General features: G+C 31.3%; 1 protein-coding gene across 1 annotated transcript; it reads left to right on the top strand.

Annotated features, from left to right (window-relative positions):
- The first annotated feature begins 305 nt into the window (after window positions 1–305).
- LOC114325896 (ADP-ribosylation factor-like protein 1) lies at window positions 306–25,375 on the top strand. The gene is made up of 4 exons (XM_050645265.1): window positions 306–458; window positions 513–729; window positions 9,360–9,471; window positions 11,468–25,375. The coding sequence occupies exons 1-4, from the start codon at window positions 455–457 to the stop codon at window positions 11,675–11,677; spliced, it is 543 nt and encodes a 180-aa protein (XP_050501222.1). The 5' UTR covers window positions 306–454; the 3' UTR covers window positions 11,678–25,375.

Raw genomic sequence — 25,375 nt, 5'->3', positions numbered from 1 at the left:
AATATTGTGATACAAGAAGTTGCATTTTCTGTATTCAAATCCATATTATTTTTAATAGTATTATTTCCAATTTTCTGGCTAAATAGCTAATATTTCTAGGTAATATATAAATGCTAAAACCTCAAAAATAAAAAAAAAATTGCAATTTAATTCCCGGACCACAGAACGGCAAACAAGTGCCCGGACTATAACTACTCCTTCTTAAAATATGGCAACATCGCATTCAGGAAAGGTTAACATTCTCAAAAAAGAAGAATATTAACTGTCAAAAATAAAAGTAGCTGTCGTCTAAACGTCAATGTCAATCGTCACGTCACATTCGCAACGTCAGATGTAAACGTATTACTAAAGACCGAAAAAAAGTAGTTACAAGTTTTTGGAATAACTGAAAATAAAATGTATAACTAATTTTTATAAACATTTACAAGATAGTCTACGAAATTAACTTGAAACAATGGGTCAGTATTTAAACTAACAGATAGAACATTGAGGTTAAGTTTTTATATTTTTAGGTATGTTATTTAGTTATTTCAAAAGCCTCATAGGCACTCGAGAAATGAGGATTTTGATTTTGGGATTAGACGGTGCAGGAAAGACGACAATATTATATCGATTACAAGTAGGGGAAGTAGTAACTACCATTCCAACTATAGGATTTAATGTTGAACAAGTTACATATAAAAACCTCAAATTTCAAGTATGGGATTTAGGGGGCCAGACAAGTATAAGGTATAGAATGAACTATTAAAAATTTTAGGAAATCCAGAATTATATTCTCTTGTAACAGGGCACAGGGCATATTATCCTCCCTACATAGATCTGTTTACCTATATTCCAAATAATAACATTGAAGCAATTTTTAACCAGCAACATGTTTGTATGTTTAAGTTAAGGAGTTGGTTTACAATAGTGTTAAGGAAAAAAACCTTTTTTCAATCTACAATCTCATAAGATACTTATCATACACATATAAGATACTTCTCTACAATCTCATAAGATACTTTTATAATATATTTTGTTATTATTGAAAATTCATATATACCTACTTTAAAATGTTCTTAATAACAAAAGCAAACTAACAGAGAAAAATAAGAACTTTTAAAGGACTTTCGACTGATATTAATTTTATTTTTAATGCAACCATTTCTTTAATATGAAATATTTTACTCTTTAAATTTCTACTCTTTCATAGTCTTTCAATTTAACTCTTATAAAAAGTATAGTTTTTATTAATATTTAACTTCCTTTATCTTTAAAGTTCCTCACTTATTTTATTGTATTGTGCTAATTTTATCAATACTATATTACCATGACAACTGATAAAATATTTGACATTCACTAATATTAAAACCTGATCCACTGCTCGGAGGGTTGACATGGAGGGGATATGACAAAGTATAAATTTGCATAGATCTCGAACAGAACAGAACAACCGCTTGCCACCATGGGAATAAGTATGTCGGCTATGCCCTGGCGGTCATGTTAAACCGCTGACATATTTTTTCAAAAATTGGGACTAATAAATAAAATTGGTGAAACATTAATAATGGTAGTATTTCAGTTGGTTGCCAGATGCACTTTTTTTAACTTGGCACCATGGATTTTTTATACATTTTTTGTGGCAGTCAACCTGTTAATGATATTTTGCTAATTGAATAATTTCATCACAGAATGCATACAAATCCCATTTGTATTGTCTGGTCAGTGGGTCAGTATTGTCTGCCTACTAAAGATGGCGATGGGCTCCTAGGTGAGAAGCAAGTCATTCTGTAGTTTGCTTATTGCCTTTTCTTCTATTAATTATCTGCTAATTTTCTATTAGAGATAGGATTGTGTATTTGTCTGATTGGAAAATCTATTGCAACTGGCCGAACAACTAATGTTTGTCATTAAAAAAAAATAAAAAAAGGATATTAAACAAGATAAAACTCTTCTGATTTAAAGCTTACATAGGGTTGCAGTGGCAGATTTCTTCATATTGCTTGTTAAGTTACCTTATGATAATTTGGTTTAATGTAATGCAGGTCATTCTCTAAATTGGATTATTTTGTATTATATGTAGCTATAATAAGAATGTATTGTTATTAATTAGAAAGATGCCCATAGATTAAGAAAAAAAAAGGTTTAGAAATAATTAACTTTACCTCTAAATTTTTCATTTTGTAGTAAAATTATACCACTTTTGATTCCAAGGTTAGGTTGATAATAAACCTAAGGATATGTAAATATTAAGTTAATATGATAATAATTTCAATTTGCTTCAATTTTTGACTAGTGCCTATTCGCTCCGTGCGTGGCCATGGTGGGGATACACGAAACTATACCAGCACCCGTAGCGGCGAAATATGCCAACTTTGGCGAATAATGATTGAATAATGATTTTTTTTCAATAGATATTTCGCTTACCTTATTATTGCCGTTTTGATTTTTATTATTCATATTTTCATACTGATTTTCTTTCCTTCCCTGATCTGGTGGTATATTCCTATCATCATCTATTTCCATTTTGTGTTACACACATACACACACCACAAAATTAATAAATGACGTAAAAGGAAGATGTACTCACAATAAATTTTCTCTTTTGTTTAACATTATCTCTCCACCCTCAAGAACAGCCCGTTTATATTATATTATGTGTTAACCTACGCAGCTTGTCCGCCCATCCAGTCCTTACTATCCTGCTAGCATAATTTGGACTTGAAATCATATTACTGATGACTTTACAAATCATCCCTGGCAACAGCATCATTTAATCACTTGTAACGCTGATCTGAATATTGTAGAGATCGAACCCGGCCATCATTGTGATTGTAATTAAATGATTGTGAGTAGGTACATCTTTTTTTTACTTCGTTTAAAATGAACTCACATATGCAACCCATTCAAAATTATAAAATTAATAGTTCAATTGGGACCGTGCAAGTTCGGCAAAGCGACACCTATTTCTACGCTCTGCAACTTTATTCGCACTTTTAATTATATTGGCCAATTATATTAGTCCTGGTTACTGGATAATTGTCAAGGCCATAGTCCAAAAAAATAATAAGAAAAAATAAGATTCAGGTTATGTTATTAAAACGTAAACAATTGTATGTAGTAAATAAAATTAGTCATTAAAATGCAGTACTGCAAGCAAAATACAATTAATTAAATTTACCTTTATATAATAATTGCATATCATATCACTATTGTGGAGCAACATTAAATTTTTTTCTTCAATGACAGTAGATATGAAATGTACGTCAATTTGACAATTTCAATTGACAATATGAATTATTTAAGAAAGTTGCAATATTTCTCCGCTATTCGCGCACGATCGTTTCTCAATTCCCTTCCAAGTACTTGCACACGGCGAATAGACCCAGCTAATGTTAAGAGGATGGGTACGTATTTTCGGCTGCAATGCTATTCAAATGGGGATTCATTTTTTTCGAATCCTGAGAAAACTAATAAGTATTTTTGAAAAATTTAAATGCAGAATGAAAGATTACGTTATTAGCGAGGGCCGAAAGTCCCTGAGAACTTCTATAATGTTTATTTTAATAAGTTACAGGGGTGAAAAACTAAGAGAAAATTTAGTGTTATTTTTAATTTAAAATATCTCATTCAAAATAAACTTTTTATTTAATCTAAGGGACTTTCGGCCCTCGGTAATAATTTAGTCTTTCATTCTGCGTTTAGATTTTTCAAAAATATTTATTAGTTTTTTCAGGATTCGAAAAAAATGAACACAATGTCCGTGGTAATATTTTCCAAATCTATCTTCAACACACTCATACAACGCACTCAGTCGCACTCAACGCATCAGAATAGAATATTGTCAGCATATTGTCAGTCAGACACTGACAATCAGTGACAATTTTAAATATTTGACATATATATTTGATATATAGTGTATTTGATAAATAATTGATTTAAGACGTGAACTTTATAAAAAGTTATTTATTGTGTATTATTTATGAAAGATAGAAGCAGAGAATACAGTGGGTGATCATATTATTAGAGCCACCTAATAAACTTCAATGTTTTAGAGGAAGGGTATACAGGGTGAGTCATGAGGAACTGTACATACTCCTACCTTGTATAGAGGCTCCTATGGGGAATAACAAATGACCATTAAAAAGTGTCTGCTCCCATTGTTTTTTAATATACAGGGCGAGTTTCGCATTTTGAAAGAAAATTTGTATTCGTCATAATTTTTGAACGGTCAGATCGATGTGTCTCTTATTTTGGTCAATCGTTACACTATTACCACCTAATCAACTGATTTATTCAAACTAGAAAAAAAGCAGGTCCGGCTTTAAAAAATTAGTTCGTTTGGGTCTATAAGAGGTACGAGTATGTACTGGTGAACAGGGATCTCGTGAAATGGGCGGGGCTTGTACTGCGCAGACAAAGAAAGCCTTCGATCAGAAAAAGATGAAATTTACCCGAATATTACCGCTTTGTTCGTACCGCAATGTTGTCAATATGTGAATGACCACAGTAATATTGGGTATTTTAGTATGATATCTAAAGAAATGAGTTTTAAATAATTGACACTCTGAATGACGTCTAGATTCATAATCAGGTAAGAAATTTTAAAAGATTGTATAGAATAAAAGAAAAGCACTTTAATTTTAAAAGATTCTAATTGGAAAACTGTATTACTGATAAGTATTTAACGTTTCAAAATAAATATTTAAATAACGCAATAATTATATGATTTTTACTATCATTTTAATATTTTAAATTCATTTTATCGTATCAAATACGATAAAATACGATAAACAGAGAAATATTGTGGAAAATATTGGAGAGCTATAATATACCAAAAAAGATGATAAAAGTCATAAAATCTATATATATGGAAGTAGAAGGCCAAGTACAAATAAATGGAGAAAGATCAGGCACTTTTAAATGGGATAAGGGAATTAAACAAGGAGATGGACTAAGCCCCCTCTTGTTTATAATAGTCATGGATACTTTAATCAAAAATACCAAAGATCAAACAAGAAACCTTCAATACATAGTAGGATATAAAAACTTAAATGCAATAAAGATCAACTCCCTTCTATACGCTGATGATATAGTTCTAATCACAGACACAGTAGAGAAAATGCAGAAACTAATAGATATTTGGCAAAAAGAGATACATAAATTAAAAATGGAAATGAACCTCAACAAAACAAAACTTATGATAATAAATGAAGATGAGAAAAGAGAAAGGAATACTAATATAATAGTAAGGGAAAAAGTAATAGAACATGTATCTACTTTTGAATATCTGGGAAATATAATAACAGATGATGGGAAAACGGACTTGGCAATAAGTAATAAACTGAAGAAGGCAACTAGCGTGTATTACTCTTTAAATAATACAATTTTTGGAAAGTCAGAAATAAGCAACAAAACTAAACTCAGAGTATATAACAGCATAGTAAATCCGATAATGACATATGGGGCGGAAACATGGATTGTCCAAAAGAAACATGAATCAATGATAAACGCGACGGAGATGAAATACATGAGAAAAATAGCCGGAGTTACGAAGTTTGACAGATTCAGAAATGAAGATATAAGAAGAGAGTTGGAACAAGAACCGATAATTAGGAAGATCGAAAACAAACAATTAAGCTGGTTTGGACACATACAACGAATGGAGCAAAATAGACTTACAAAGAAGGTACATGAAGCCAAAATGGGAAACAAAAGAAAAAAGGGAAGGCCGAGGAAGACATGGATGGACCAGATCCAAGATATAGGTGAAAGGAGACACATCAGTATGAGGGATATGAAGAACCTGGCCACCAATAGAAGCAATTGGAAGAAGTGGATAAAAGGCGGAACCCGACATCCGACGCCCTGAAGGGCACTAAGGATTATGAGAAAGAAGAAGAAGAAATTCATTTTAATATAACAGTAAAAAATTCGGCAAAATTATTTTATTTCATTTAAAAGGTATGTATAACATTATCTATTGTAAAATATTACTGAAAATTCTGAAACAATAATAGCATTAATGAGTAACGTTGTTTGTGTTGAGTTTGAGTGAATGTATGTTTCATCCATATATACTACAGGGCGATCTTCTTCTCTGTACTTATTAACAGCTCTTAAGTAGTGTATAGGTACCAAGCTTATGGATGTCATATCTTTCCATTAGAAGTCTTCGATTTGTTTTTGATTTTCTCCAACGGAAACCAGTGTCTCTTATAATTAATCTTCTAAAATTTCTTAAAAACTACCTTGATCGCCTCAACCATCTCTGAATTTAGACAGAATTTTTTTTAGCTGAGGTACTTATGCATCGATGGTATGCAAATATGAATAATACGCCTTAACACCTCTTTGTCAATGTCTTCAAAAGTTTGCTTCTTTTTTATGGTACAATGTTTTCTTGGAGAGGAAAACGAGGAGCAATGTCCTGCAATTACATATATTCCATTAGTGCCAGCATAAAGAAGCTGCTACCATATAAAATATGGTATAGGTATTTGTTTACTACTTTCTATAAGGCATAACTTGTTCAATTTTAGTTTAACTGAGACTCTACAGATTATTGTACTTTTGGAAACACATGTCGCGTCTACCACACGCTCTTTTATGCTATGATGAGGTATTGTGACACCTTCTTCAGCTTCCTTTTTAATGAAGGCTAACATATTAGCATTTATTTCTCGACTTTGACTATTAACAGGTCGTCCGGATAATTTAATTTTAAGCTCCATGCTACAATTAAGGCCATGAGAGAAAGAGTGGCCTAACTGATTTTAACATTACTTTATATAATCAAAACCTAGCAAAGTCCGATTGTTTTAGTCGTTATGTTGACCAAGAATCATTACTGATCAACATACAATTACTAAAACAATCGGACATTGATAGCTTTTGATCATTTTCTTTGATTATGTAAAGTAATGTTAAAATCAACTAGACCACTCTGGCTCTCATGGCCTCAATTAAATAACACTAATTTAGGTATATCTACTTTTTTATATTACAATTATTATTTATTTACCTTAACAGTTTTTAATTTAAAAGTTCCAAAAAGAACTTTTGCATGAAATGAATAAAATTAAAATAATTAAAACAGAATATACAAATTCAAAACGTAGAATAACAACAATGAAAAAAAAAACGAAAAAAAAAATAAAATAAAATTTAAATACCGTGAGTAAAAGAAACAAGGCAACACTGTAAAAATTCTGAGGAGATCGTTCTGTAACGTCTACTCACGAATGGCGTTGCACGTTCCACCCCCATTTTCAAATTTGTTTCGGCGCAGTGACAACTTTATTTCACGGCATATCTGTTGGCTTGTACAGTTCCTCATGACTCACCCTGTATAATTGAGCTGTATCTATATTAATTAGTTTGTTTCCATTTGGCTGTCTTGTTACACTTTATGAAAGTGCAATAAATAGTCTGACAATAGTGGCAATATGCATGTGTGGCAATGAGTGACTCAGATGCCATTGCTTGTCAGTGCTGCCCAGCCTAGCTTGCAACTCGTGTGTCTATTATTTTGTATTCTTGGTGTTTAGAGTTATAATAAACTTTGTGAGTTTCTATTGCTCTCTAGTGATATTCTGACAGTCCTATACTATATTTTGTGAATTTAGTAAAAATTGCGCGTTCGTTACAGTAGTTGTACCAGAACATCATGGGAAATCCAAAGCCATCTCATCAAGGAAAATAGCAGAAATAAAAACTTTAATATTCAATACTAATTTTATTTCATTTCTAAAGTTTCAAAGGCAACGTGGACCGTATAAAGAAAAAACGTACATACCATTATTAAACAAAAATAAAATTTTCTGAGGTGGCTCTAATAATATGATCACCCACTGTACATCAAGATATATTCTGTGATCCAAATATTTTGTTGTTAAAGATGTTCAAAATTGTAAGCGTTCCATAGTAACAATATATTATTAAAAAATCACTTTAACACTTTTCCTCTTTTCTCGATCGAGTATTAGTTTTTGTTGTAGGTACATATAAATAATTACAATCACTGAATACATAGTTAGTGAAAAAATTATCACATTTATTAACTGAATTAATAATTTGCAATTATACAAAAAATAACAGTTATCCAAGAACATTCAAAAGCCATCTCTTTAAGTTAGTTATGACATTGTCAAGTAGAATGACATTCTAGTAATATTTACATATCCGTACCAGTGTGAATTTTTCTACACGTAATTTGTCATGTAAAGACAGAAAAGGTAGGGATAGCCGTAAAATATTTGCGAATTATGTACCCATGGCCTTAAAATCTGGACAAGGCTGAAAAAAAATACCTGAAATCCGGGACTCTTCAATAAAAATCGGGCCATTTTTTTTAAATATAGAATAATTTTAATATCATCATTTTATTGATTATTTAACATTTTTATGTTGACAATGGTTGTAATGATAATTATATTTTTGTAAGATTTTGACGTTTCGACTTCCAATCCGGAAATCGTTCCCAAAAAAGAAAAAATTAGAAAATCAACCGATGTTGAATTTCCAAGTAAATATAACCTTAATTAGGTTAATATAAAAATGTAATTATCATTACAACCAATTGTGGCTTAATTCCATCAAAAATATAATTGTCAAACATGCCACAAGAAAACAGCTTCAGGCCATTTTTATGTTGTTTAAAATACAGAAAAGAAAAAGTCCACAGTTTGAGTATTCGTACAACTATAATACCACGATATAAAATGCATGTTTTGGATGTGGTATTAGTATTACACTCTAGAAATTGTCGACTTTTTTCTTTCGTCCTACCAATTCAATTTGATATGAATTCGTAGAAGAATAACGTATTGAAAATTTCAAAATAGCTTTCAAGCTATATCAAACAAGCTTTCTCCGGGACGCCGGGATACGACTTCGTAATTCGGGCCATCTCCCGGATTTTTTGGGCTAGTTGGTCACACTAGGTATCAATAATAATTCACATTGCCTAACAGCTTTCGATGTACATTTAATTAATGTTAACACTGATAACTAAACTATAACGAAAAAGTGAAGAAAAACCCTTAAAATCGATATTTTCTTCAGATAACTTCCAAATACCTGCTTTTTAATTTGACGTTTATTTGACACTCGAATTTATTGTTTGTATTAAATTTTATCAAAAATGGTAAATAAATATTACATTAACGTCAAATATGTCATATGTGTATCGTATTTATGTTTAACGTCAAATTCGCTCCGTCATGCACGGAGCGATTAGTGATGAAGAAGAGATATACTTTCTGATCACATTATTTCATTGTGTGTGTTTATGTTCAACTTTGGTATTGCGTAAATCAAAAAAAGTATACAATGAATTTATAGAGTAAAAATGTAAAAATATTTAATTCTCTTTTTAGACCATATTGGAGATGCTACTACAGCAATACAGATGCAATCATATATGTAGTTGATTCAGCTGATAAAGAAAGAATAGGCATATCAAAAGATGAATTAGTTCCAATGTTAAGGGTGAGTAATGTGTGATAAATATTTTAGTAATAGAAAGGTATACCTTTAATATCTCCAGGTAATTCTGAATTGTGTGTTCCGAAATCCGGATGATAGATTGTCTCTGGATCCTGTTATGCTAACAAATCTATACACTTAGGTTTAGACGCACACTACTTGAATTTCCCATGTTCGGCAATCCCAATCTTCTTTATATTTTTCAACTCAAGTTTCATTATCTCTATCAACGTCATTTGTTTTATTCATTAAAAAATAGACCAGCAGTTCTAAATCTTTTTTGGCATGTGGACTTGATTTTTTAACCACAAAATTTTACTGGGTATTAAAGAACTACTACATGTTATTTGTAACATTGTTATTATTATTTACTTACAATATTATGTAAATGTAAAGATATGTAATTATATACAGAGTGAGTGTTATCTCGGAAGCGGCTTGCACGATTTTTATAGATTTTGGTGGGTAAAGTATCTTCTAATGTGGCCGATATTATAGTGGTATGTATTTATATTATTGTCACCCCCCTCCGTGGCTCAGTGGTAAGAGCGCCTGCCTATGGATAAAAAAATCCGAAAAGGTCGTGAGTTCGAATCTCACCAGGGTCAGAGATTTTTTGTTTATCATAAATTAATAAATGAAAATAGTTTCTGTCCTTGTGGGATCGGTATTCACCGGAGGGACCAATGACGTCGACTTTGCAAAGTAACAAGACACTTACTCAACACACACACTACACATTACTCCCCTGAGTTAGTGATAAGTTATAGTCTAAAAAACAATTATGAAATTGACTGGCCAGTTGGTTGTGAAAACCAGTGCCAATAAAACACAAAAACACACGCACATATTGTTGTCAGATCTCCCGTTTTTATGAAAATCTAATGAACTTTCGTATTTCAAATGGAACACCCTGTATATTTTCTGCGTTTTGAAGTCCTTAAGAAATATTGATTACTTTTTATGTAATATTCCCTATACCTAAATGCCGTAATTTCTGCCATAAACATTTATTAAAAAACAATTTAAAAAAGTTATAAAAATCAATTTTTTAGCCCGGAAAGACAGGAAAGACATTACTTTAGGTTCTTTGGAAACTTTGGATCATTGGGAACAAAAAAAAGGTCTTTTGTAATTTTTCCCTAAAGTTGGTCGTTTTCGAGTTATAAACAATTTAAAACTGAAAAAACATAAAGTGACCGTTTTCAAAGCTCAAAACCACAAGTAAAAAATATAAGTTTTGAAAATACGAAGTACCTAAATTCAAGTTCAAACTTTCTTCTATCAGCTCCTTATAAGCATTTTTGGCATGTTTTATTTTAAAGCATTGTTTGTAATTGTTTATTTTACAAAACAATCTTTTAAAATGAAATAAGCCCAAATTACTTATCGGAAACTGATAAAATAAGTGAAAAAGACAGTTTGTTTCCTTTCGATTCAGGGGCGATACACAATCTCCAGACAGCTGTTTCTGTCTTATGACTTCCTCAGTGGAGCTGCGTGTACACTTCTGAATCAAAACAAAACCAAACTGTCTATTCAAGTGGAATTTCAAAAATAGTTTAAAATCCACTTTTAGGATGCTGTAGCGACATCACTTAAAGAAAAGAGAAAAGTCTCAGATACAAAACTTATGAAAATAATAATAAATAATTATTTAAATGTGAAAACTTTTCTTGTTGGCACCCGTATCTGGTAACATCCTTAATCTCCGATTTTTACGATAAGACAAGAGACGACGAGTAAAGAAAGCGAAAAGGACTCTAAAATAAGCAGTCACATTCCGCTTTTATTCGTCTAGGAAAAAAGGTCCCAAAAATTTTGAAACATTTGCACAATGCTTGTCTATGTATGTTATGATGAACAAAGGATATTTCTGTGGACCTTTATGGGGAAGTATAATGGTGGACAAGAAGATCATGTGAACTACTCGCATGGCAATTATGTATTAAAAATATAAATTTTACTTTCTTATATTAATGTTTTCAAATCATTTTAGGAAGAAGAGCTAGCAGATGCCATCTTAGTAGTACTTGCGAATAAACAAGACATACCAGGCTGTATGTCGCTGAAGGAAGTTCATCAAGCCTTAGGCCTCGAAGCATTAAAAAATAGGACGTTCCAAATATTCAAAACATCTGCTACAAAAGGCGAAGGTTTAGATATGGCCATGGAGTGGTTGGCCAACGCTCTGAAGAACCGGAAATAACACTTAGTAATTCCAGTTTTCTAGTCTGTAATACAACACCGCATCCTTGTATAAATTATTTTATAAAGTTTTAAAAATTATTTAATTATCAGAGTTATGTTCAAAATCCGTACAGAATATGATCAAAGGAAAAGGAGAAGCAGTATAAAAGCTGAAACACATATTAGCTAAAAATAACTAAACAAATCGCCGTGTAGAGAGAGATAGGTGGTTATCCGTGACAAGACATCTCGTAACGCGACAGTTCGTAACTACACAAATGGTAACGGACAACTCGTAACGGCGACACTTCGTAACGTCAAAATAGAATTATTCTGTTTATTTTGGTTAACGTGAAAACTAACTTTTATTACAGTTACAATTGAAATTGCGTTTATCAATTTAACGAACCAGCATCAGGATAAACATTTGAAGACATTTCATATTTCGTGGAGAAATATACAGTGATAAGCGCGCTAATAACCGGCCAAATAACGTAAAAGACAGAAACCATATTAAATTGTGAGATAAAAAGAAATGAAACGAGTAGAGGTGGTGAATTTAGCGATAGAAACCTATAAATTTACATTATATTGATTGTGTCCAACCTTTAGACGTATCGGACAAGTTTGGCAATTACCACTGGGACTCTGATAGTTTTAGTTGCCATATTCCTCTGATACGTCTAAAGGTGGGAAACATTCAATATACTGTAAATTTATAGGTTTCTGTCGCTAAATTTCCCACCTCTACTAGTTTCATTTCGTTTTACCTCACAACATAATATGTTTCCATCTTTTGTGTTATTTGGCAGTTAATAGCACGCTCATCATTGTATTTTAACATTATGTTTTAAAATAAATCTAATCTAGTAATGTAAATTGTATTATTATAGTAAATAAATTACATTTGCGAGCAAAAAAATCGGGTCACTCGATGAATTATACATGTTACATGTCACGGATTTCCTAAAACTGTTGTCCGATTTGAGTGTTTTTGTTAGTATATTATAGCCTTGCTATTTAAGAAAATCGATGTAATAATATTGTTAGTAGACAGGTAAATGTCATTTTATACTGGTTTTAACAATCATACTTTGTTTTTTTCCTTAAAGTGCACCCCCGTCTTAGGCTTTCTTAACATTTTGTTGTTTGATTCATTCGTTCGATAATAAAAGAGATAGCGACTGTGTACCTGCATAATGTCCTATATTCTATATGATTTTGGATAACTTTTCAGGAGCGAGTAAAAACTATTTTAGTTTGCGATGCAATCTTTGACCTTGCATGCTTTGGTCTTTTGCCTTGTTGGCTTTGCAATTTTCTACATGACATAGACTGTTCTTCATGGCAGTTAGGACCGAATGCTTGTTGCTCGGCAGTTAGGACTAATGAAAGAGTTAAAATTAGCGCCAAATTAAATGATTTATTATTTGGTACTATATTGCAATAATGTATTTTAGTGGTTAGGTTCCAATGCTGTGAAAAACGAAAAATGAGAAAAATGTCAGATAGGACATTATGCATGTACACAGTCGATATGTACTTTTATATTACAAATGAGGTATGCTATTTGGTCTTGATAAATATCATTCCACATCTCGAGAGCTACTGTTTCTACCTCTTGCAAGGTTCTAGGAGGTGGTAAACGCTGTCGGAGTCTTCTGCCAATTATGTCCCACAGATGTTCGGTTCGGTTAAGATCTGGACTATGCGATGGCCAATTCAAAATCCTAAGATTTACCTGTTGTAAATATTCGGTTACAGTTGGTGAACGTGAGGTCTTGTATTATCGTGTATTAGCAAAAAATTGATACCAATATAAGGAGCCGATAACATGGTAGCTAAGTCCTTCGCTATGTAAGATCACTACTTGAACACACTCATGGCGGGTCAAATTCCTTGTAGCGCGTTCCGTTTCCACCAAACAACAAATAATAGCTATTTGTATAACAACGGAGGAAAGTGCTACTTTTCCTCCCGAGAATGAAGGCAGTAATCATTCAACGGAGGAAAAGGCACTTTACTCCCATGTTATACATATGGTTTTTCCACCTTCCTCAAATAAGTCATTTTTTCATTTTTACTTAATTTATTTATGTAACTAACCAACAAAATTTATTAGAACTAAAACTAACAAGTAGGTACAATATAACTGTCAAATATAAGTCAAATTATTAATGTAAACGTTGTTAAATCAAAATAACAATTTACTGTTTTTTACCATTCTGCAAAATACAGGTTGTTTTATAAATAAACGTTAAAATGAATAGATACATGAATAGATAAAATGTTAATAAAGGTTACAATCGAGTTTTAATCTCAATATTTTATACAGTATGTCCCTGTAAGTTGTATCCATATGGAAAACTTTTTTATTATTAATTTTACGAAAAAAGTCATTCTTCATAAAAAGCTCTGCATGGTCCAAAACCTAAGATTCAACCATCAGATATAAAATTTTATGAATATTATACGAGGTATGTCAAAAAGTTTGAATTTCACTCAAGAGTAAAGTAGCTTTATGTTTCACAATATTGAAAATTGCTATTATGAAAAGTTAGTTTTAATTAAAAACTATATTCTAATATGCAATTACATCCTTCTAATTGAAAATTTTTTTTTGAAAAATTATGGACAACTAACATTATTTTCAGTTATTTCAATTCTGATAACTCTTTTATTATTAATTTTACGAAAAAAAGTGATTCTTAATAAAAAGTTCTGCATGGTCTGAAACCTAAAATAAAACCATCTATCTCAAATTTTATCAATTTTATACAAGGTATGTCAAAAAATATGAATTTGGCTCAAGAGTAAAATACCTTTATTTTTCACAATATCGAAAATTGTTATTATGAAAAGTTATTAAGAATTAAAAACCATGTTTCAGTATGTAATTACATCCTTCTTATTGAAATATTTTGAACTATAAAGGTACCTTATTTTTGATCTAAATTTATCTTTTTTGACACACCTCGTATAAAATTGACATAAGATGGTTGTATTTTAGGTTTTAGAGTATTTTAGGCCATGCAGAACTTTTTATTGCCAATCACTTTTTTCGTAAAATTAATAATAAAAGAGTTATTAGAATTAAAATTACTGAAAATAATGTTAGTTATCCATAATTTTTCAAAAAAAAATTTCAATTAGAAGGATGTAATTGCATATTAGAATATGGTTTTTAATTCCAAACAACTTTTCATAATAGCAATTTTCAATATTGTGAAAAATAAAGCTACTTTACTCTTGAGTGAAATTCAAACTTTTTGACATATCTCGTATAATATTCATAAAATTTGATATCTGATGGTTGATTCTTAGGTTTTGGACCATGCAGAGCTTTTTATGAAGAATAACTTTTTTTCGTAAAATTAATAATAAAAAAGTTTTCCATATGGATACAACTTACAGGGACATACTGTATATGCTAGAATTTTCCACAAGGTGTTCCGAACTTTAAGGAAAAGCACAGTATGATTGTTACAATCGGTATAACAATATTATTACATCGATTTTCTTAAACAATAATGCTATAACATACCAAAAAAATCACTCAAATCGGACATCAGGTTTAGGAAATTCGAGACATCCAACTTGAATAATTATTCATCGAGTGACCCGATTTTTTGCTCGCAAGTGTACTAATAAACTGTTTTTATTTGTTTCATAATTGTTCAGACTTAGTTTTACTATTAAAGTGATAATTCAAGATAGGAAATAAAAAAAATCTTTAGTTGTCATATTAACAAGAATATATGCAAAAATATGTGTAAAATATATTTAAAGAAGTGGTCTTAAAAAAAGTACCATGTACCATTACTTTTTGTATAGGAATGTATTCAAAATGCGTTTTTGTATAAATTCAGTAAAACCAAATTTGCTAAAAAAACTGGCGTCACAAATTATACCGTTACGAATATGTATAGTTACGAACTTTCGCCGTTACGAATTATCCGTTACCATTTGTGGAGTTACGAACTGTTGCGTTACGAGATGTCATGGAACCGTGGTTGTCATATTAAAAGTATTTTTGGCGGTGTTGGTCGACAGTGGCTATCATATTACACCTTAGCGGTAACCTACTATTGTAGGAAATTGAAAGATACATTCTTTAATCAAAATTTGTTGTATATATTGTTTCTTAGCTGTTTATATTTCATATCTATTTATATTTTTAACTTAGTGTGTATAATGTATGTTAACGTAATTATTTTTACATGTTTTCTTGTATTAAAAACAACAATAATTGGATTTGATTCTGATTCAATTTTATAGCTCTACTAGGTAATTATGCAGAATTTCAGATGTGTCTACTGGGCCTACGTGAGTTAACAACATAATTATGGTACAGTTTGCAAACTTCTTATAACTACCAACAATATATAATTTTAGAAGGCAAGTAAATAGTATTCGTATTACAATGATTTTGTACCTGGCTTGTATCTCAGAATATCGAAGGGTAGTCCGTATGTTCTATTTTTAAGTTTGTTGTGAGCGTTGTTCTGTGTACTTATTAAACTGTTTTGTGGTCTAAAACGCAATTGATGTGATGATTCTAGCTCTGGTGATAGTTTCATAATTGTTCATTGGATTTTGAGTCTTTCTAACACTTAACAATGTTTGAGATAAGACGAGACTTCGTTTTGGTTTTACCAGGTTAATAAATTACAAATAAATCAAATAACAATTTAAATTACCGAAAAAAAAAACTATGACACTGCTTATTTAAAATATACAGGGTGTCCAGAAACTCTACCGACAAACGAAGACAGAAGATTCTTCAGATAATTTTAAGACAATTTAACCCAATTCGCTTAGTCCGAAAATGCTTCCTAAGGGAGCTAGAGCTCTTTGAAGATGGCGTCTTGTAATAAGTTTTTCTTAAATACCTCCAGAACGCCTCTATTTAGAAAAACAAAAATTGGTACGCATATTTATCTTCTAGAGATAACTCTATTACATTGATTGCGAATTTCTAGTACCGATCATAGGCGTCCGTTTTGGGTAGGGCAACGGTTATTTTATCGCCCAACTTTTTTTCTTTACTTTTTAAGCATTTTTGACTCTGAATTATTAAATTGTAAGGTATTCTAGTACTAAAAGTTACTCTTGCTTTAAGTCGGTAGGGTACACCGTTTTCTAGAAAAATCGATTTGAAAATTTTTCGTTTTTTGAATTTAAAAAAAATTTTCAAAAAAAAAACTATTTAGAAAGACGAAAACTGGTACATTTATTTATATTCCAGAGATAAATCGATTTCATTAATTGCGAATTTCTAGTACCGGTCATAGGCGTCCGTTTTGGGTAGGTCAACAGTTATTTTATTGCATACCTTTTTTGTCTTTAATTTTTAAGCATTTTTGGCACTAGAATATTCAATTATAAGGTATTCGAGTACTAAAAGTTACGCTTGCTTCAAGTTGGTAAAATACATCGTTTCTTTTTGAAAATTTTTTTCAATTTTTTTTCAAATTTCCAGAACGAAAAACTTTCAAATCCATTTTTCTAGAAAACGGTGCGTCCTACCGACTTAAAACAAGAGTACCTTTTAGTACTAGAATACCTCACGATTTAATAATCCAGTATCAAAAATGCTTAAAAGTTAAAGACAAAAAAGTTATGCGATAAAATAACCGTTGCCCTACCCAAAACGGACGCCTATGACCGGTACTAGAAATTCGCAATGGATGAAATCGATTCATTTCTGGAAAGTAAATATGCATACCAATTTTCGTTTTTCTAAATAGAAGCGTTCTGGAGGTATTTAAGAAAAACTAATTACATGACGCCATCTTCAAAGAGCTCTAGCTCCCTTAGGAAGCATTTTCGGACTAGGTGAATTGGGTTAAATTGTCTTTAAATTTTCTGAGGAATCTCCTGTCTTCGTTTGTCGGTAGAGTTTCTGGACACCCTGTATACACATGATTTTTGATTAAAAATTATACTTTTCCTTGGCTAGGGGGCTAGGGATTATTATCCCAATAAAAGAAAACGACTGAAGTTCATTGGTTTAAAATTATCTAACTCGAGTACTATAGCTTTTACAAATCAGCCACATTAACTGTTTGTATCTGTCAATAAAACAGTAATATTTAGTATCCTTTCGTGATATTATGTACGGATTTTTTTTTCGTTTTTGATTTATGCTAAGAAAAATAATTAGTGGCGAGGAATATAAAGTCTTTCATGCTTTACTTTTTAATTCGAAATTGTAATCTAGATAACAGGTACCTATTGATTCATTTAAATAAGAGAACCAGAAAAATCTACAGCCAAACGTTTAACTTTTTGAATGTTGTATTCAATGCTCAATTTTTTAAAAAAAGGTTGCTATATAATCAGGCAAAATGCAAAGGTTGCAGTGTATAGGCCTATCCGCGCTGCAATCTCGAACTTACCCAGAGGGGGAACGCCTGCGCATTACAAAATTGGACGTTCAATAAGGTCGAATTTTTCCCTCCGAAAACTTAATGCGCAAGCGATCTCCCTTTGGGTAAGTTTCAGGGTCTTTAACGTGTGCAGTCGAGCCTCTATTGGATCGGGGCATTAAAAATAGTGATGTTGATTATAGTTACTTTCGAGTATTCGTTACAAATCGTTACTTTTGTATAAAGTAATCATTTACAGTATTCGTTACTTTGATTACTATGATTACTTTTGTTACTTTTGTATTTGAGTACCGGTAATCATATCGAGAATCGTATTTCTCACTAGGTAGGTATTTTGTATAAAGTAATCATTTACTTACAATATTCGTTACTTTGATTACTATTATTACTTTTGTTACTTTTGTATTTGAGTACCGGTAATCATATCGAGAATCATATTATTTCTCAGTAGGTAGCTATTTTGTATAGGTATTCCGATATAACAACAACCTTCACTGATCTGTTGTAAGGGATCAAAATTATTTGATTACAATGATTACTTTTGTTACTTTTGTATTTGAGTACCGGTAATCATATCGAGAATCGTATTTCTCAGTAGGTAGGTATTTTGTATAGGTATTCCGGTATAATAACGACCTTCACGAAGTACGAAGTAATCAGAGTAATCAAAGTAGATCAAATAGTCGTTACTCGCTCTGTTACGATTGGTACGAAGTACTCAGACTAATCAAAGTAAATATAATAGTCGTTACTCGTTCTGATACGATTGGTACGAAGTAACGAAATAATCAGAGTAATCAAAGTAACGATTTGACTCTCCGTATAGTAATCGTTACTTTCGGTATTCGTAAGTAACGAGTACTTTGTAACGAATAGTTACTTTTTCAACATCACTAATTAAAAAGGCTCTTAAATCTCGTTACGCCTCTCACTCTCGCTTGCTGGGCTTCATTCAGTCCTTTCTAAGCTTCATTGTAGTTCTGCTTAGCTTGTTCTTGGTCCATTCTTATCCTACGAGAAACTCGGGAATAACTGGCTCCTCCGGCAGAGCTCCGCATACTGGGCGAAGGCTAATGAAAACGGTGTTGCATAACACACAGGTTGTTGAGACTCCTTATCTTTATTTTCAGTTTTATAAATTTTTTTTTATAAAACTTTTAAATTCGTTTAGTTTTCAGATGGGTGGATGGAAATACATGCTCAGAGTATTACTCCTATACTCTCAGGATGTACTTACTTTACTAGAGCTCATTTTTAATTCTGTTATCGTCATAGTTCTTATATCATTCTACATTGCATCGTACCATTTTTTCCTAGACATTTCTCTGTTTATTTTTCTGATGTGTCTTACTAGTTGTTGTCCGTCTAATTCTACTTTTATTTCTTAATCTTTTCATTTCATTATTCGTTTTGATGAGTTGTTTTTGGAGTGGTACATATTACACGGAATGACAGGCGATAGGGTAGTCAAACTAGTAAGAGAAAAATCGCCGTTGCGTAGAAGTCTCAGCCAACCACGGAAAAAATGGAGAGACAATATAACATGAAGGCACAATCCAAGAAAACAAAAACAGGCAGAATTGACTAATAAGAAAATAGAATAAGAAAATGTACCGGGTGTCCCAATAAGAATGGCTCTCGGCCATATCTCAGGAACCGTTTATACTACAGCTTTGGGAAAAAAATTTATAACAAAAGTTGCCCCGAGAAAATCCTGGAAATTATTTTCGTAATTGTAAGTCCACCGTCAGAGGACGTAATTGAATATCAAAAATTAAAAAATCGAAATTTTACAAAATTTGCCTAATGAATGGGCACTGGAAATCCAATCATCGTATTCTTCATACAATTCTGTGCATATTTTATTTCACAAGTTTAAGTCTACCTGTGCAAATAAGAGGTGGTGGTGAGTGGGAACCTTGTTATGAAAAAATCGCTGTAAGTCCGGTTCTGCTTAATCGATTTTTATAAACTTGGTCTTGTTGAAAACAGCTCTTTTTCGTCAATGTAATAGTTATAATTTGGAAACAGCCTATTACGTAATATGCTGGCTAGAAGGCGCTATTTATTGTTTTTTAGAAATCTAGTTTTCTTTGGAAAATATTAAATACAAGTATGTATGTTTTTCCCTGTATTACAAAATTAGACTAAATTAGCAACAGAATACCGAATACCGCATGTCGATACCCTTTTTCTATCTCGAGATATCTTAAGAAACGTGTAAATTTTAAAAATAACTGTTGCTGTCATATAAGTGGAAATATATAGAAGCACGTAGTGTGCTATGAAAAAAAACAAAGGAACATTGTCCAGATGTCACCGTATATAATGAATCAAAACAACAATAAGACAAATAACACTATAAAATATAACAAAAAAAGAGTGTGTGTACTTTGTACGCGAGTAAGAAGTTATACTTCTACTATTATGATTTTAACGAAATAAATATATTTTAAACAGTTTAATTTTATTTTTGTTTAAATATTACACTAATTTTTATACTTAAAATAATACCAAAAAAATAGCGTTAATATGTAAATTTTTATGAATTGTTGCCTCCGCGCATTTGATTTTCTCTCTATGAATCGTAGAAAATATAAAAACGTCAGATTTTCTACACAATTTTTTAATTTTTATTTCATTATATTTTAATATCAATTATCCTATTCCCAACTAAGATAAATACATAACTGTTATTGTCACCGGTAAACTAAGTTAAGGAAGTCAAAGTGGAAACAAGTAGTGTGCTATGGAAAAAATAGAACTATTAGAAGTATTAACTTCAAAAAGTCATCATGTGTCAAATTATGTGTCAAATCAGTAAAACATAAAAATTTGTTCATTGATGGTTTGTTGCGGTTTGTTTCTATTAAAATTTATACAGAGTGAAATTCAAGATGATTCTTACAAACTAAGAAGCATTTGGCATGATAGCCACATTCTTTGAATGCATAAGAAATGCAACTGTTGCAGCTAGAATATATGCAATGAAATAATCCCAAAGACGTCACCTAGACCAGGGCGCATCTGTAAAAATATTAGTACATTTGGACGTTGAGAGGTGACTCAAATTTTTTTTGCAGAAATTGCTTAAAAATAACTTAAATAATAATATTTGAGTTATCCTCCCTCTCAAAAAGGTCCGGAACATTGTTTAAATAATCAAAATGTCAAAAAATAAAGGGGAAATTCGATTTTTTTTTTCGTTTTTTGATTATAACTTTAAAAGTATTCATTTCCGAGAAAAGTTGTACTGACATAAAAGTTGCGTAATTAAATTTTCTACAATATAGAATTGGTTAAAAATTTAAAAAGTAGTCATCCTTGTTGCAAAATAGCAATAATTGCGAAAAAACTATACAAAAACAAAGTATTGGCATTTTACGTTTTTCAACCATTTATGCTACACTTAGGACCTTCATATTTTACCCAGAAAAACTAAATAATATAGTTAAACAATACGGTAAATTTAATTAATATCGGTGGAATAGATTTTGCAAAATAAATTTTGCAATCTAGCTTTCGCAAAAAATTTAAATTTTTCAAAATGTTGCAGGACTGAAAATAAAGCAGATAACAAGTTGAATTTTTTTTTGCTTATAGAAGAATACCGTACCTTTCATCTGCAATTTTTAAAATTAAAATCCATTAACTACCACGGCGTCAGGAATTTTTTTAAATAAACATTAATTATTGGTGCTACGCGCAGGACAGCGGATAGTTTGCTCTGATTGGGCATTCCAATGACCTTTGATAATGATTGATACATTTTAATTTTTATTACATTTCTATATAAATAAATAAATTTGTTTATTGCAAAATAAAAACTCATACTCTATCCTTTGAAATAACACTTTTTTAATAAAAATTTTCTTTGTTCATATTATGTTAACTTAGAGAATAAAAGTTTATTATTTTTAAACATATACAATTGTTTAAACAATATTTCACAAACAATAATAAAATTAGTATGATTTTTGTGTAATTAAAATATTAAAATACAACAAAATAGAGTAAGAAAATAATATATTAGATAACGATTGGAAGAAATTTTGGTGGAAATCAACTTGTGTGAATCGAACAACGCTGTCCTGCGCGTATCACCAAAAATTAATGTTTATTTTAAAAATTTCCTGACGCCGTGGTAATTAATCGATTTTAATTTTGCAAACTGCAAATGAAAGGTACAGTACACTTCTATAAGTAAAAAAAATTCAACTTGCTATCTGCTTTATTTTCAGTCCTGCAACATTTTAAAAAAATGAATTTATATTGCGAAAGCTGGATTGCAAAATTTATTTTGCAAAATATATTAAACCGATCTTAACGAAATTTACAGTGTTATTTTAATATATCATAAAGTTTTTCTGGGTAAAATATGAAGGTCATAAGTTTAGCATAAATGGTTGAAAAACGTAAAATGCGAATACTTGTTTTTGTATGGTTTTTTTTCGCAATTATTGCTATTTTGCAACAAGGGTGACTAGTTTTTAAATCTTCAACTAGTCCTATGTTGTAGGAAATTTAATTACGCAACTTTTATGCCCACAAAACTTTTCTCAAAAATGAATAGTTTTAAAGTTATAGTCAAAAAACCAATAAAAAAATCGAATTTTTCCTTTATATTTTGACATTTTGATTATTTAAACAATGTTGCGGACCATTTTGAGTGGGAGGATAACTCAAATATTATTATTTGAGTTATTTTCAAGCAATTTCTGCAAAAAAATTTGAGTCACCTTTCAACGTCCATCTCAAAACAGATGCGCCCTGGACTAACCCCAGTAGTAGAGTTTTTCATATTTTGTTTTGATTTATTATATACGGTGACATCTGGAAAATGTTTCTTTGTTTTTTTCCAAAGCACACTACTTGCTTCTATATATTTCCACTTATATGACAGCAACAGTTATGTTTAAAATTTACACGTTTCTTAAGATATCTCGAGATAGAAAAAAGGTATAGACATGAGGTTTTCGGTATTCTGTTGCTAATTTGGTCTAATTTTGTAATACAGGAAAAAAATACATACTTGTATTTAATATTTTCCAAAGAAAACTAGATTTCTAAAAAGAAAATGAATAGCGCCTCTTAACCAGCATATTACGTAATAGGCTGTTTCCAAATTATAACTATTACATTGACGAAAAAGAGGTGTTTTCAACAAGACCAAGTTTGCAAAAATCGATTAAGCGGAACCGGACTTACAGCGATTTTTTCATAACAAGGTTCTCACTCACTCCCACCTCTTATTTGCACAGGTAGACTTAAACTTGTGAAATAAAATATGCGCAAAATTTTATGAAGAATACGATAATCGGATTTCCAGTGTCCTTTCATTAGGCAAATTTTGTAAAATTTCGATTTTTTAATTTTTGATATTTAATTACGCCCTCTAGAGGTGGACTTACAATTATGAAAATAATTTCCAGGCTTTTCTCTAGGCAAATTTTGTTATGAAATTTTTTTTCCCAAAGCTGTACTATAAACGGTTTCTGAGATATGGCCGAGCGCCATTCTTATTGGGACACCCGGTACATATTACGAAGAAGGTTTCTAGAGAGAACTAATAGCACTAACACTTCAACGATACACCACTGAAAAAAAGGCGAACTTCGTTTAAGCGGTCTCAGGAGTCCGGTAACCCAATATGAAAATAGGTTATTTCGCGCAGCTCATCATCGTAAATTATGTTGTAAGGTAGCATATAAGATATATGCATAAAATCTTGCTTTCCATCTGAGCGTCTAAACACCTACACATTTGAAAACAGTTTTGTCAGGAATATACTGATGGAGATTATTAGTAGCAATCTTTTCTGGATTAAAAAGAATTGATCGTCCAAGTTTAACAATATCTAAAAAGTATTTGGCAGCTATTATTGAAACGATACATTTTTACTATAAAAAGGCCGCTGAACACGACTACGCCATCAGAACCGACACTCGGAGTACCTGGTATCTAGGATCACGTCATCTTCTGGAGTCTCGAGGGATTGCGGCACTGAATTAATGCAAACAGATTACACGGGGGCTTTTTGGTTTTGCTGAACACGAATACGCCATCAGAACCGGCCCCGGAGCACCTGGTGCCCACGGTCACTGCTAAGACCTGTTACCTTCTGGAGTTTGGAGGGTTTTTGAGCACCGGGGGTCGGCTTTGATGGCGTGTTCTTATTCAGCGACCTCAAAAACACCCAGAGAGATCTGATTCTATCAAATTAGTGCCGAAAACCCTCGAAACTCCAGATGACGTACCTTAGCAGTGAGCAGTGCCTTAGTTACCGAAAACAATGGATCAAGGATCTCAAAAATTAAATAAATTTGAATTCTTGTGGATATTCACAAAATTATATTTTTCTTAATCTTAAGAATACTGACGAATATCTTACATAATTCATTAAACTGTCCGTAAAGGTAGCCATAAGCTACCCGTTCCTTGTGTTCCCATAATTTAGCTTTCCAGTACTAACCAAAATCATTTATTCCCGGATACATGGTTGAAATATATGGTCTTTCTTGTTTGTAAGTTGGTAGCAAGTATTATTTCTTTATCGTTTAGGTACTGAAATCGAAGCGCTACTTCTAAATGGTTTTTGTCCTAAATTTAGTTTACCGTCCTTTATTTTAAATATTTATTGAGTTCTAACTGAACTCCATTTATTTCATTCCTACTGTATCGTCGACTTACTACACAATATTATAGAGAAAGTGCTCGTTCCTCTTAATACATTTGTTCGCACTTTCCAAGGAATTTTTGTGGTATAAAGTTGAAAGGGGGCTCAAATACATTTAATTGTTGAATCTAAATTTTATTAGAGGTCAAATCAAGTCCATAAATAATTTTAGCTGCTTGGTTTCATCATAAGTTGTTGGTTATATTAGTGTTTTTTTCTGCGAAATCGAGGAAGACAAATTTTTGTAATATGCCTGTGTTCAACATCACATTTCTATAATCTAGTGATGATAAGATCAGCAGATATTTGTGTGAATAATAATTATCATTGCATCAAAATTATTAGTCATCAAAAATATTGTAAAAAGCCCATAGGTACCTTTTGTTTAGATCTTATTCTTGCCTAATTGGTGGACAGTATTTTCTACTCTTACAGCCATTCATGTATCAAATGTTAATGACCAGATTTTGCAAACTAGATGTATTGCAAAAGAGATTCAGATTGCTTTTATCTATAAGCATTCCAAAAGTTTCATATTTCATAAATTATATATACATATATTTTCACCTGTGTTTTAAGTTGTGCGTCATAAGTTTATTTTCGAAATAAATATCTTTTGTACATTTCAATAAAACGTAAATGTTCATAA

Source organism: Diabrotica virgifera, chromosome 1 (genome assembly GCF_917563875.1).
Source record: "Diabrotica virgifera virgifera chromosome 1, PGI_DIABVI_V3a".
Classification (NCBI taxonomy): Eukaryota; Metazoa; Arthropoda; class Insecta; order Coleoptera; family Chrysomelidae; genus Diabrotica; species Diabrotica virgifera.
The sequence above is the reverse complement of the archived record's forward strand: the minus strand, read 5'-3'. Positions and strand labels throughout refer to the sequence as shown.